At 47.4% G+C, this 15,294-nt stretch overlaps 1 protein-coding gene across 1 annotated transcript; it reads left to right on the top strand.

Annotated features, from left to right (window-relative positions):
• The first annotated feature begins 2,362 nt into the window (after window positions 1-2,362).
• Window positions 2,363-10,698, top strand: LOC139026294 (uncharacterized PE-PGRS family protein PE_PGRS54-like). Its single transcript, XM_070441592.1, has 4 exons — window positions 2,363-3,073; window positions 3,188-4,675; window positions 4,822-5,699; window positions 10,542-10,698. The coding sequence occupies exons 1-4, from the start codon at window positions 2,363-2,365 to the stop codon at window positions 10,696-10,698; spliced, it is 3,234 nt and encodes a 1,077-aa protein (XP_070297693.1).
• The last annotated feature ends 4,596 nt before the right edge of the window (window positions 10,699-15,294 follow it).

Raw genomic sequence — 15,294 nt, 5'->3', positions numbered from 1 at the left:
CTACTCAGATTTGCTACACACATAATGTCTTGTATCAATGTTCTAACATCTGTGGCATTGGCTCACAGGCAAACAGGCAATGGAATAAAACAAATATTGCTAGAACCTATTTCTTGAATTCTAAATGTCAGACATTTGAAAGCTCTAGTTTTGACCTTCATAATACCTCTGATGGCAGTAACTTTACAAGCACTAGTTATGGTAAATTTAGACAGAGAATAGTATSTAGTTATGGTAAGGGGTGAAATAAGTGTAGCCAGTTATAATTGTAATGATTTAGCAGATTATTTAAAAAAAGAAGATCAGTCTTTACATGGCTAAAAGAAAAGGAATATAACATATACTGTTTACAGGAAACTCACTCTACATCCTTAGATGAAGTTGTGTGGAAAAAGGAATGGGGTGGTGAAATAATSWTCTGWCATGGACAAAGGAACTCAAARGGTGTGATGATATTAATTAACAGAAATGTTGATCTGAATGTGCAAATAGTCAGGAGTGATTCACAAGGAAGGTGGATCCTTTTGAATWTGAAAGTGGACGAAAAAGAGATTTGGCTCATTMATTTATATGGTCYAAATCAGGATGAWCCACACTTCTTCGAAAACATTTATACCAATTTATTGAACTTACAGGCAACAAATAATCAAATCATTATGGTGGGAGACTATAACACAGTGTTAAGTACCTCAATGGACCGTAAAGGTAATCACTCTTACAAACTATCATCACTGTGCCCTTAAGGAAATCACAAATATTATGGACACATTAGAAATAGTGGATATTTGGAGACTAAAAAACCCCGACCTAGTGAGATATACATGGAGGAGACTTAATCAAGCTAGTCGTCTTGACTACTTTCTTGTMTCTTTCTCTCTTGCAAGTACTGATCGGAGATCAGATCATCATCCAATTGGCCTTCACAGAATTTCCAGGTGAACGGGGAAATTAGACATGTAATCAAAGTCTACTGGTGGACAATCTATTATTAAGACAAAATATATACAAAATACATAACTGAGCTCTCCACAATAAATTTAAATAGAAWACTACTAAAAATAGACAAGATCCTACAACCACAGAGAGGTAAATACCTGTCTATTTATGGAAAAATTACAGTTTTTTTTTTGTTCATATCTCAGTTTACTCACTTACTGATGGCGCTGCCTACTCCTGATGATTCATTTTTCAAATCATATGAGCAAAAAAAATATTTGCTTTATCTGGGACGCTAAACCTGAACAAGATAAAGCATACCTATCTATATAATGAATATGAACTGGTTGGGTTGAGATTATTAAATATAGAAGCACTAAACCTCTAAAAGCTTCTTGACTTATTGTCACGTTCTGACCWTAGTTCTTTTGTATTTTCTTTGTTTTAGTRTGGTCAGGGCGTGAGTTGGGTGGGTTATCTATGTTTTGTRTTTCTATGTKGGGTTTTTCGTTTGGCCTGATATGGTTCTCAATCAGAGGCAGGTGTTAGTCATTGTCTCTGATTGGGAACCATATTTAGGKAGCCTGTTTTCTATTGTGTTTTGTGGGTGGTTGTCTTCCGTGTCTGTGTGTTCCACACGGAACTGTTTCGGTTTAGTTCGTTCACTTTATTGTTTTGTATTTCAGTGTTCAGTTTGTTCCATTAAAGATTCATCATGAACACTCACCACGCTGCGCATTGGTCCTCCGATCCTTGTTACTACTCGTCCTCAGATGAGGAGGAGGACAGCCGTTACACTTATTCAACAGTTTTACTTTGTTTGTCCAGTAGAAACTAAGAAAGGAGGAGACCAAGGCGTAGCGTGGTAAGCGTACATTCTTCTTTATTATAAGAACGGAACACTGAACAAACGAACAAAATATCAAAACGAACCGTGAAGCTAATATCAGACAGGCAACTAAACATAGAACAAGAACCCACGAATACCAAAAGGCAAATGGCTACCTAAATATGATCCCCAATCAGAGACAACGATAAACAGCTGCCTCTGATTGGGAACCATATCAGGCCACCATAGACATACAAATCACCTAGACCGACAAAAACCCTAAACTTACAAAAAACCTTGACAATACAAAAACTAACGTACCCACCCTAGTCACACCCCTGACCTAACCAAAATATAAAGAAAACAGAGATATCTCAGGTCAGGGCGTGACAACTGCAGAGCTGGTTGCAATTTCTACTTCATCCCCGGGGAAAGATAAAACAAATATTACAACAAATATATGGTTGATCTCAAATGTACTGGTTAATAAAATACCTGTATATATGGAACATATGTTTGAAAATTGTATTTTGTTTTTAAATGATATTGTTAATTGGAATGGTAGAGTTATGTCTTTCATGGAGTTATCAGAATTGTATGGGAAGGTCTTCAGCGGGAGGAGGCAGGTGGCAGCGGGAGGAGGCAGGTGGCAGCGGGGAGAAGGCAGGTGGCAGAGGGGAGGGCAGGTGGCAGCGGGGGGAGGCAGGTGGCAGCGGGAAGGAGACAGGTGGTAGCGGGGGAAGGCAGGTGGCAGCGGGGGGGAGGCAGGTGGCAGCGGGAGGAGGCAGGTGGCAGCGGGAGGAGAAGGTGGCAGGCGGGGGGAGGCAGGTGGCAGCGGGGGGAGGCAGGTGGCAGCGGGAGGAGGCAGGTGGCAGCGGGGGAGGCAGCGGGAGGAGGCAGGGGCAGCGGGGGGAGGCAGCGGGAAGGAGGCAGGTGGCAGCGGGGGAGGCAGCGGGAGGAGGCAGGTGCAGCGGGGGGAGGCAGGTGCAGCGGGGAGGCAGGTGGCGCGGGGGGAGGCAGCGGGAGGAGGCAGGTGGCAGCGGGGGAGGCAGCGGGAGAGGCAGGTGGGCAGCGGGGGGAGGCAGGTGGCAGCGGGGGGAGGCAGGTGGCAGCGGGGGAGGCAGCGGGAGGAGGCAGGTGGCAGCGGGGGGAGGCAAGGTGGCAGCGGGGGGGCAGGGAGGAGGCAGGTGCAGCGGGGGGAAGGCAGCGGGAGGAGGCAGGTGGCAGCGGGGGGAGGCAGGTGGCAGCGGGGGGAGGCAGTGGCAGCGGGGGGGCAGCGGAGGAGGCAGGTGGCAAGCGGGGGGGCAGGTGGCAGCGGGAGGAGGCAGGTGGCAGCGGGGGGAGGCAGGTGGCAGCGGGGGAGGCAGCGGGAGGAGGCAGGTGGCAGCGGGAGGAGGCAGGTGGCAGCGGGGGGGGAGGCAGGTGGCAGCGGGGGAGGCAGCGGGAGGAGGCAGGTGGCAGCGGGAGGAGGCAGGTGGCAGGGGAGAGCAGGTGCAGCGGGGGAGGCAGGTGGCAGCGGAGAGAGGCAGGTGGCAGCGGGGGGAGGCAGGTGGGCAGCGGGAGGAGACAGGTGGCAGCGGGGGGAGGCAGGTGGCAGCGGAGGGAGGCAGGTGGCAAGCGGGGGGAGGCAGGTGGCAGCGGGAGGAGGCAGGTGGCAGCGGGGGAGGCAGCGGGAGGAGGCAGGTGGCAGGGGGGAGGCAGGTGGCAGCGGGGGGAGGCAGGTGGCAGCGGGGGAGGCAGCGGAGGAGGCAGGTGGCAGGGGCGGGAGCGAGGGCAGGTGGCAGCGGGGAGAGGCAGGTGGCAGCGGGGGAGGCAGTGCAGCGGGAGGAGGCAGGTGCAGCGGAGGAGGCAGGTGCAGCGGGAGGAGGCAGGTGCAGCGGGGAGAGGCAGGTGGCAGCGGGGAGAGCAGGTGGCAAGCGGGGAGGCAGGTGCAGGGGAGGAGGCAACGGGAGGAGGCAGGTAGCAGGTGGCAGCGGGAGGGAGGCAGGTGGCAGGCGGGGGAGCAGGGGCAGCGGGGGAGGCAGGTGGCAGCGGGAGGAGGCAGGTGGCAGCGGGGGGAGGCAGGTAGCAGGTGGCAGCGGGAGGAGGCAGAGGTGGCAGGGGCGGGGAGGCAGGTGGCAGCCGGGGGCAAGGTGGCAGCGGAGGAGGCAGGTGGCAGCGGGGGGAGGCAGGTGGCAGCGGGGAGAGGCAGGTGGCAGCGGGAGGAGGCAACGGGAGGAGGCAGGTAGCGGTGGCAGCGGGAGGAAGGCAGGTGGCAGCGGGGGGAGGCAGGTGGCAGCCGGGGGAGGCAGGTGGCACAGCGGGGGAGGCACGGGAGGAGGCAGGTGGCAGGTGGCAGCGGGGGAGGCAGGTGGCAGGGGAGGAGGCAGTGGCAGAGGGGGGAGGCAGGTGGCAGCGGGAGGAGGCAAGTGGCAGCGGGGGAGGAGGAGCGCGGGAGGAGGCAGGTGGCAGCGGAGGAGGCAGGTGGCAGCGGAGGAGGCAGGTGAGCGGGAGGAGGCAAGTGCAGTGGGGGGAGCAGGTGGCAGCGGGGGAGTGGCAGCGGGAGGGGCAGGTGGCAGCGGGAGGAGGCAGGTGGCAGCGGGAGGAGGCAAACGGGGGGAGGCAGGTGGCCAGCGGGGGGAGGCAGGTGGAGCGGGGGGAGGCAGGTGGCAGCGGGGGAGGCAGGTGCAGCGGGGGGAGGCAGGTGGCAGCGGAAGGAGGCAGGTGGCAGCGGGGGAGGCAGGTGCAGCGGGAGGAGGCAGGTGCAGGGGGAGGAGCAGGTGCAGCGGGAGAGGCAGGTGGCAGGGGGAGAGGCAGGTGGCAGCGGGAGGAGGCAACGGGAGGAGGCAGGTAGCAGGTGGCAGCGGGAGGAGGCAGGTGGCAGCGGGGGGAGGCAGGTGGCAGCGGGAGGGGCAACGGGAGAGGAGGCAGGTAGCAGGTGGCAGCGGGAGGAGGCAGGTGGCAGCGGGGGGAGGCAGGTGGCAGCCGGGGGAGGCAGGTGGCAGCGGGAGGAGGCAACGGGAGGAGGCAGGTAGCAGGTGGCAGCGGGAGGTGGCAGGTGGCAGCGGGGAAGGCAGGTGGCAGCGGGAGGAGGCAGGTGGCAGCGGGAGGAGGCAGGTGGCAGCGGAGGGAGGCAGTGGCAGCGGGGGGAGGCAGGAGGCAGCGGGGGAGGGCAGGGGGGCAGCGGGAGGGAAGTGGCAGCGGGGGAGGCAGGATGCAGCGGGGGGAGGCAGGTGGGCACGGGAGGAGGAAACGGGGGAGGCAGGTGGCAGCGGGGGGAGGCAGTGGCCAGCGAAGGGGCAGGTGGCAGCGGGGGGAGGCAGATGGCAGGTGGCAGCGGGGGGAGGCAGGTGGCGTGCAGGGGGGAGGCAGATGGCAGGGGGCATGGGGGAGGCAGGTGGCAGGTGGCAGCGGGGGAGGAGATGGCAGGTGGCAGCTGGGGGAGGCAGGTGGCAGGTGGCAGCGGGAGGAGAGGCAGGTGCACGGGGGAGGCAGGTGGCAGGGTGGCAACGGGGGGAGCAGGTGGCAGGTGGCAACGGGAAGGCAGGTGGCAGGTGGCAGCGGGGGAGGCAGGTGGCAGCGGGGGGAGGCAGATGGCAGAGGTGGCAACGGGGGAGTGCAGGTGGCAGGTGGCAACGGGGGGAGGCCAGGTGGCAGTGTGGCAACGGGGGGAGGAAGATGGCAGCGTGGGGAGGCAGATGGCAGGTGGCAACGGGGGGGAGCAGGTGGCAGTGGCACGGGGGGAGGCAGGTGGGCAGGTGGCAGCGGGGGGAGGCAGGTGGCAGGTGGCAACGGGGGAAGTAGATGGCAAGGGGCACAGGGGGGAGGCAGGTGGCAGCGGGGGGAGGCAGGTGGCAGGTGCAGCGGGGGGAGGCAAGGTTGGCAGCGGGGGAGGCAGATGGCAGGTGCAGCGGGGGAGAACAGCAGGTGGCAGCGGGGGAGGAGGAGATGGCAGGTGGGCATGCGGGGGGAGGCAGGAGGTGGCAAGGTGGCAGCGGGGGGAGGCAGGTGCAGCGGGGGGTAGGCAGGGAACTGGTCTGTTTGCACAATATAAAAGATCAAAACAGTTTAATTTGAGGACCAGAATGTTGACAGCTGTGCCGAACAGATTGAATAATAGTTGGGAAGAGATTTTTGATGTACCGATTGATATATAAAACAACGCAAGATTCRWGACTTTGTGCTTTTCAGCTAAAATTATTGCACAGAATTTTTTGCTACCAACAACATGTTGAATATTTGGGGCATTCAATCATCGAAGCTCTGCAGATGTTGTTGTGAGGATACAGAATCAATAGACCATTTGTTTTGGTATTGCCTTCAGGTAGCCTGTTTCTGGTCTCAGGTTCAGGAAGAAAAAGCATAACATTAATCTAAAATTGATTGATCCTAGAAATAGCCTTGTTGGGAGATTTCGAGAGACCCAGTCATCAATTACTAATATAGTCATACTGTTTGTAAAAGTATTTATGTTCTGTGGATTCTATTTGATTAGATAGATTCAAATTGTATGTTAAACATCAAATCATAGTTGTATATGGCGCACAGAAACACAAAGAGGGTGGCCAGCAGAGATAGGTGRGATGGGCCCTGACCATAGTAAGCTGTTTTTCTCTGTGTTGGTTKAGGCGTGATAGTGTCTAGGGTGGGTTATCTAGGTGTATTGTATTTCTATGTTGGCCTGGTGGCAGCTGTTTATCGTTGTCTCTGATTGGAGATCATATTTAGGTAGCCATTTTCCCCCCCATTGTTAGTTGTGGGATCTTGTCTACATTGAGTTGCCTTCGTACACTCCAGTAGCGTCACGGTTCGTTTGTTCGTTTATTGTTTTTGTTGAGTGAGTTTCTCTTTATTAAAATGATGTGGAAATCTATGCACGCTGCRCCTTGGTCTCATCTTTTCAACGATCGTGACAGTGTCATCAATTACTAATACAGTTCGTAAAAGTATTTATGTTCTGTGGATTCAGTTTGATTAGATAGATAGAATCACAAAGAGGATGGCCAGCAGAGATAGGTGGGACGGGCTGAGGGTTGGGAATTGGAGACAAGTGGGAGTGGAGTTGGGAGTGGAGTGGGAGTGGAGTGGGAGTGGAGTTGGGAGTGGAGTGGGAATTGGAGACAAGTGGGAGTGGAGTTGCTGGGCGAGGGATAGAATGACGGTCAAAGATAAAAGTCAAGAATAAAGAAAATAAATAAATACTAAAAGTAAGTTTCAATGACACTGAGGGGCAACACTGTTACATCTAATGCCTGTTTGCCTGAGGCTGATGCTGCGCAGGTATTTGTACACACGTATACATGCACATACACTCACATTCAAACGCACACACACGTGCACATACACTCACATTCAAACGCACACACACATACACACATGTAAATAGTGCCATACCTGCACTCAAACATATGCAGTTGGTCTTGCTGTTGTGATTTTTGTTGTCCTTGATATCTTCTGTTTTTTGCTTTCCTTTGTCTTTCTCTTTTTTCTCTTTTTTCTCTTTTGTTCATTTTNTTTTGTTGGTGCATTGGGGGGGGGCTTGGACGGGGGGAATATAATTATTATACTTTATTATGATTATCAATTTTTCTCGGGGGTAGACTGGGGGGGTCTCGGATGTTAAAGGGCAGCTCTCGGGAACTGTGGGGGGGGATCTTGGAGGGCCGGTGGCTGATAGGTCGCTGCTCCGGATCCCCGTTTTTGACCTTGTGGGAGATCTGTCAACGTGCTCTTAAGCAGGCCGTTGACCCTCGTTGCTTTTGTGGGTCGCTCTAGTCTGTTAGATGACTGGATGTAATGTAAATGTTGAGCGGCTTCACTGCAGGTAGATTGTATGTTTTGATATTATTATTTTTTTAAACAGCCCGGTTGGTCACATCAGACACTGACTGGTTTTMTGATCCACTCCTCTGTGACCAACAGATGCATATCTGGCTTCCCAGTCCTGTGAAACCCGAAGATTAGGACCGAATTAATTTACTGCTGCTTGTTGCGTTCAGTATTATGTCACAAGTAAACACCTCGGGTAGCGAATACAATTCCAAGTCTGGAAGTTTAAAACCACTTAGGAAGATGTCAAACTTTCCTTCTTATCCTATGAATTTCAATTTCCCGTATAAAATCTGTTATGATCTAGTATACTTTTTTATATTTTTTTATGTCTTGGGTAATTGTTATTATCGAGAATAGATTTAAAAACTTTGTCAGCTATGCCGTTCTATTCGTAATAACCTGTTAGATTTATGGGAAGAGTATTATTCTAAATGAAATCTGCTTTCATATTGTTGTGATGGAATAAAGTTATCTTTATATATTTGTCGTCTGTTGTCACTTATTATGCATCCTAACTATTTCATATTCTTTGTGGTACACTTAAAGGATTGTTAAAAAAATCGGGAGTTATTATTTAGATTTTTCCTATGATAGCCATTATTTAGTTTTTTTTCCACATTCATTTTATAACATGAGATATTTTTTWAATATTTTTAACAAAAGGTGCATAGAGTTGTCAACGGTGGCTGGTGCATTGAAGTCAGGCGCAGGAGAGCAGAGATGTGTGGACACGAAACACTTTACTGAGGCAAATAGTAAGACCAGAACGCAACAGCGTCACCAAAACCAAATGCCCAAAACAAGTAAGGCAGCACAACGTACCACAAACAAAGTACAAAGTACCAGCTGCCACAAAACACAGGTATACATAAACCCAGCCGGAAGCGTGCCAACCTCGGACATAAACAATAACACACACAGACATGGAGGGAAAAGAGGGTTAAATACACATAGTATGAGGAGATGTAAACCAGGTGTGCAGGAAAACAAGACAAAACAAATGGAAAAATGAAAGGTGGAGCGGCGATGGCTAGAAGACCGGTGACGTCGACCGCCGAACGCTGCCCGAACAAGGAGAGGGACCGACTTCGGCGGGAGTCGTGACAAGAGTTTTCAATATCGTTCAGGTATATTAGGAGATCATCTGCAAATACGTTTAGTTTATATTATATATATATATTATATGATACCTGTTACATTTCAGTCCTGTCTAATTATTTCTGCAAGCGGTTCAATTGCAAGTGCAAACAGGAGGGGACAATAGGGGAGAGACAGTAGGGGAGAGACAGTAGGGGAGAGACAGTAGTGGAGAGACAGTAGTGGAGAGACAGTAGGGGAGAGTAGTGAGAAGACATAGGGGAGAGAAAGTAGAGGAGAGACAGTAGGGGAGAGACAGTAGGGGAGAGACAGTAGGGGAGAGACAGTAGGGGAGAGACAGTAGGGGAGAGACAGTAGGGGAGAGACAGTAGTAGTGGAGAGACATTAGGGGAGAGAAAGTAGGGGAGAGACAGTAGGGGAGAGACAGTAGGGGAAGACAGTAGTGGAGAGACAGTAGGGGAAGACAGTAGGGGAGAGACAGTAGGGGAGAGACAGTAGGGGAGAGACAGGAGGGAAAGACAATAGGGGAGAGACAATAGGGGAGAGACAGTAGGGGAGAGAGACAGGATATCCTATCTTGTGTCCTTTCCTAAACCATCATCAGATATTGTATTTTTCGTGTATGTTTTTGCTTTCGCATATTTATACAATATTTTAATTACATGTATTATTTCAGCTGAAAAGTTGAAAGCTTCCAAAGTTTTGAATAGAAAAGACCAAACAAGACGATGTAAATCCTTTTCGACATCAACAGCCATTATTGATAATATCGTATTGACAATCACCAGCTACAAAGGGAAAACGTACATTTAAAAAATGCGGTGATCTTTGTTTTGCTTTTGTTTGTTTTTTGGTCTGCTGATAATTACTTCAGAGTTGTTGAGTCTGAGAAGGTTGTAGGACCGGTCCCACTGTTTGATTCTGATTTATCTACATTTTCATAGAAACTTTTAAAATGTGTCATTAATCTCATTGTCCTTTTATAACAAGAGTTTCTATTGAACAATATTAAAGCTGATCTATCTCCAATTTTTTTTTTATTCAAATATAATTAATAAAACAAAGCTTAGCTTGACTTGGAAGAGTTCCAGTGATGGATAGCCACAGCTAGCTAGCTAACATAGCATCCCTCTCTGTCTGAGTAGGGTAAACTAGCTAGCTAACATAGCATCCCTCTCTGTCTGAGTAGGCTAAACTAGCTAGCTAGCTAACATAGCACCCTCTCTGTCTGAGTAGGCTAAACTAGCTAGCTAGCTAACATAGCACCCCTCTCTGTCTGAGTAGGCTAAACTAGCTAGCTAGCTAACACAGCATCCTCTTCTGTCTGAGTAGGCTAAACTAGCTAGCTAGCTAACATAGCACCCCTCTCTGTCTGAGTAGGCTAAACTAGCTAGCTAGCTAACATAGCACCCCTCTCTGTTTGAGTAGGCTAAACTAGCTAGCTAGCTACATAGCATCCCTCACTGTCTGAGTAGGCTAAATAGCTAGCTAGCTAAGTAAGTAAAAGTGAGAGAAAAAATTATACGAAATATAGCTAGCTCTCTCTCCTTCTCTCTCTCTAGCTTCTCTTCATTTTTTTAAGAAATGTATTTGTTCAAAACTGTTCAGCTATTGTCTTTCTCTCTCTTTGAGTCACCTGCTCACCACATTTTATGCACTACAGTGCTGTAGTTTATGCTTGCAGTACTAGATTCATTCTTGATCTTTGATTGGATGGACATCATGTCAGTTCATGCTGCATAGGTTGAAGGATGTCCTCCTGAAGTTGTCATAATTTACTGCGTAAGTCTATGGCAGGGGGGAGAGTATGTGTGCCAAGTTATGACCACTCAGGTCTGTGTTTTTTTCTCACATTCTGTTTCCTCAGTTTCTGTTTCCGGGTGAAGGAAACACACGGAGGGACTGAAACACCCAAGTCTTTAATGCTCCAGGGTGAATGTGAAGCGAGGGACGGAAACCACCCCAAGTCTTTAATGCTCCAGGGTGAATGTGAAGCGAGGGACGGAAACCACCCCAGTCTTTAATGCTCCAGGGTGAATGTGAAGCGAGGACGGAAACACCCCAAGTCTTAATGCTCCAGGGTGAATGTGAAGCGAGGGACGGAAAAAGCAAAAAAAGAATCTCTGTAAATTGTAAAACTCAAGGATCAAAAGTAAAGTATAAGCCACCGTGCTTCTACACTGCATTGCTTGCTGTTTGGGTTTTAGGCTGGGTGTCTGTACAGACTTCGAGATATTAGCTGATGTACGAAGGGCTATATAAAATAAACTTGATTTGATTTGATTTGATGATAGTATTTAATACCTGTAACAATACCAAAATAGAATTTAGATTTGAAGATAAAAGTTTAAGATTGTTTCTCCACCAGGGCATCCTATATGTTGACTCTTGAGAATACACCAGGACAAAGACAGAAAACAATTTCATTCCAGATTTATTCACAACAGAATACATGAATAGAAATATTTTAACTTGGGTACAAGCAGAGGTCATACTATTCTGTGACTAAAGGCCTTGTCAGAAATGAGATGATGAGAGAGAGAGGGCGAGAGAGAAGAGAGAGAGGAGAGAGAGAGAGAGAGAGAGAGAGAGAGAGAGAGAGAGAGAGAGAGAGAAGAGAGAGAGAGAGAGAGAGAGAGAGAGAGAGAGAGAGAGAGAGAGAGAGAGAGAGAGAGAGAGAGAGAGAGAGAGAGAGAGAGAGAGAGAGAGAGAGAGAGAGAGAGAGAGAGAGAAGAGAGCAATGAAGCAATTCAGCAATGAAGGTGTAAATTTGGCCGTTAGGAACATAAACTTTATATTTGACAAATTAGCCTCCTTGGCTAATCTAAAGAAGCATAAGAGCAAACCAAAATAACAGATAATGAAAAATGGTTTGATAATGATTGCAAAAATCTAAGAAAGTCATTGAGAAATATATCTAATCAAAAACACAGAGAACCAGACAACAAAAATATACGCCTTCAATATGGGGAAACACTGAAGCAATACAAACGCACCCTAAGAACAAAAAAGGAACAGCACATTAGAAATCAGCTGGATGGAATTGAGGAATCCATAGAATCAAACCACTTCTGGGAGAATTGGAATAAATTAAACAAACCTCATCATGAGGAGTTGGCTATCCAAATGGGGATATGTGGAGAAATCACTTTGCAAACCTCTACAGCAATATAACAAAGAGCCCAGAACAAAAAGATATACAAGAAAAATACAAATCCTTGAATTAGCAGTCAAAGACTATCAGAATCCTGTGGATACCCCAATTACAGAAGAAGAATTATTGGAAAAAATATGCAATCTCCAACCCAAAAAGGCCTGTGGTGCTGATGGGATTTTAAATGAAATGATCAAATATACAGACCACAAATTCAAATTGGCTATACTAAAACTCTTCAACATTATCCTCACTGCAGGTATTTTCCCCGATATTTGGAACCAGGGACTGATCACACCAATCTATAAAAATGGAGACAAATTTGACCCAAATAATTACAGAGGAATATGCGTTAACAGCAACTTGGGGAAAATTCTCTGCATATTTTAAAATAGCAGACTACATCATTTCCTTGACGAACACAACGTCCTGAGCAGAAGCCAGATTGGATTTCTAAAAAATTATCGTACAACAGACCACATTTACACCCTCCACACTCTAATTGATAAACAAGTTAACCAAAACAAAGGCAAAATCTACTCGTGTTTTTGTAGATTTCAAGAAAGCATTTGATTCAATTTGGCACGAAGGTCTTTTTTATAAACTAATAGAAAGTGGTATTGGAGGGAAAACATATGATTTTATTAAATCAATGTACACTAAAAACAAATGTGCGGTTAAAATTGGCAACAAACAAACAGACTTCTTCTCTCAGGGGCGGGGAGTGAAACAGGGCTGCCCAATAAAGTCCAACATTATTTAACATCTACATGAATGAATTGGCAAAAACATTAGAAGAATCGACAGCACCTGGTATCACCCTACACAACACTGAAATCAAGTGTCTGCTGTACGCAGATGACCTGGTGCTGCTGTCTCCCACTAAAGAGGGGTTACAGCAACACCTAGATCATCTTCACAGGTCTTGTCAGACTTGGGCTCTGACCGTTAACCTAAAAAAAACAAATATATTGATATTCCAAAAAAGGTCCGGAAATAAGGATGACAAATATTAAATTCTATTGGGACACAGTTCTATTAGAACACACCAAAAACTACCCATATCTAGGACTAAATATCAGCAACACAGGTAGCTTTCACATGGCTGTGAATGAGCTGAGAGACAAAGCAAGAAGAGCATTCTATGCCATTAAAAGGAACATCAAAATTGAAATTCCAATTAGAATCTGGCTCAAAATTTTTCAATCAGTTATAGAACCAATTGCTCTATATGGCAGTGAAATATGGGGTCCACTCTCTATAATGAATTTACTAAATGGGACAAACATCCAATTGAAGTATTGCATGCAGAGGTTTTGCAAGACTGTATTGCAAGTACAAAGAAAAACTCCAAATAACGCATGTAGGGCAGAATTGGCCAATATCCCTCCTCATTCGAATAGAAAAAAGAGCCATCAAATTTTACAACCATCTAAAAACAAGTGACCCTAAACATTCCATCACACAGCTCTACAATGTCAAGAGATGAAACCAGAGAAGAGTCCCCTCAGCCAGCTGGTTCTGAGGCTCAGTTCACCAACCCAAACCACCCATAGAGCCTCGGGACAGCCCTCAGAAAATCTGGCCCAACCAAATCATCACAAAACAAAAATAAAAAATATATAACCTATTGGAAAAGACACCACAAAAAATCAAAGTAAACTTCAATGCTATTTGGCTCTAAACAGACAGTACATGGTGGCAGACTATCTGACCACTGTGACTGATAGAAAACTGAGGAAAAACATTGACTAGGTACAGACTCAGTCACACGCACAGTCTGGCTATAGAGACCGGTCGTCACAAGACAAACCTGGCTGCCCAGGGAGGACAGGCTGTGCTCACTCTGCTCCAGGGGAGAGGTAGAGACAGAAGTGCATTTCCTACTACACTGTGACAAATACTCAGACCTAAGAGCATATTTCTTTCCCAAAATTATAATTCAATACAAAGAATTTGAAACTATAAAAGATGAATAAAAATTCAAATATTTGTTGGGTGAAAAGCCAAAATGTGCAGTTTTGGCAGCCAAATATGTGTCCTCCTGCCACAGCCTGAGGGACAGCCAGTGAAAAATGCAAAGTAATGTTGATAATATTTCCCATTTAGCTTATTTTGTTTTGTCTTCGTACCAGGTCATGTGTCTTCTCAGTCATGTTGACACTGGTACTACTGTTGCTTTAATGTATTGTTCTGATTAATATTGTTGTTGTAGCTGTTATTAATGTAATCCCATGTCCACTACTACTATTATTATTACTGTTAGTCCCACCATTTATTTATATATAAATATATATATATTTGTGTATATATATACATATATATTTTATTTAAATTTTTCGATATGTATACTTTGACAATGTAAGTAATATAACTTGCCATGTCAATAAAGTCAATTGAATTGAATTGAATTGAATTGAGAGAGACTTGTGTGCTTGTGTGCTTGTGTGCTTTAACCATTTGTACATTGTTACAACACTGTATATATATAATATTGACATTTGTAATGTCTTTATTGTTTTGAAACTTCTGTATGTGTAATGTTTACTGTTAATTTTTATTGTTTATTTCACTTTTCTATATTATCTACCTCACTTGCTTTGGCAATGTTAACACATGTTTCCCATGCCAATAAAGCCCCTTGATTTGAATTGAATTGAAATTGAACATTTGTGGAGGCTAGGCACTGCCGAGCTGCAGGGCAGAGGATGGATAAGTGGAGGTATGGTGAAAGACCTTTAGAGGTTTGGCCGGCCGCTGCTAAATAAGATTAACATCACTATGTCAGTAAGAAATTTACCTCGGGCTTTTAACCCAAACCCCTACCAGAAAGGACACGTTGCAGCTTGGAGGGAGAAGATAATGGAAGCTTCCACACTGGCGCAAGGCACACAGAAGGCAAATGCACAGAAGGCAGTATATAGATAAAGATAGAGACGCAGTAGACATATGTCAAGACTCTACCGCGACACGACAGATTTTTCCTGTCGAAACGCCGGGAGGGAAGTTATCGAGAACTGGGACAGCCGCGCCGGTTGCTGACTCACCTCTCTAACCGCATGAAGGCTACAAGCAGCAGTAGAGGAATACAGACCCAGGTTTGACTCAACATAGAGATGTGAGTTTGGGTTCTAGCAAGAGCTTACTCCTGACTCAGAGACGAGGGCGATCTACTTGCTGAACTAACCTGAGCTCTGAGACGTGTGGTAAAAGGGGGATCGATACTGTGTAAGGAGCGACGCACCTGATAAGGGCAGGACCATCGAGGTGTGTGTGTGTCTGCGTTCATGTGGGGTGATGCTAACCGGGTTAAGAGAGCGCAGAGAATTGGCTGGACGAGTGTCGACTGGTGTTCCAGAAACGGGAGGACGCTGCTGAGTTCCAAGAACCACTGCTGCTCAGCCAGTTCATTGCAGGAAAGACGGCGAGGAGTATTCCGCTGAAGTTAGATAGGGAGCATGTGTTT

The sequence above is a fragment of the Salvelinus sp. IW2-2015 genome, unplaced genomic scaffold, assembly GCF_002910315.2.
Source record: "Salvelinus sp. IW2-2015 unplaced genomic scaffold, ASM291031v2 Un_scaffold4335, whole genome shotgun sequence".
NCBI classification, from domain to species: domain Eukaryota; kingdom Metazoa; phylum Chordata; class Actinopteri; order Salmoniformes; family Salmonidae; genus Salvelinus; species Salvelinus sp. IW2-2015.
The sequence above is the reverse complement of the archived record's forward strand: the minus strand, read 5'-3'. Positions and strand labels throughout refer to the sequence as shown.

Bases quoted from the DNA above. Each gene is read 5' to 3' on its own strand.
- LOC139026294 (XM_070441592.1), top strand. From the start codon at position 2,363: ATGGGAAGGTCTTCAGCGGGAGGAGGCAGGTGGCAGCGGGAGGAGGCA. The intron at 3,074-3,187 runs GTGGCAGCGGGA...GGGGGGAGGCAG, and splicing joins GGTGGCAAGCGGGGGGGCAG to GTGGCAGCGGGGGAGGCAGC. The intron at 5,700-10,541 runs GTGGGCATGCGG...CTGTTTCCTCAG, and splicing joins GGGGGAGGAGGAGATGGCAG to TTTCTGTTTCCGGGTGAAGG.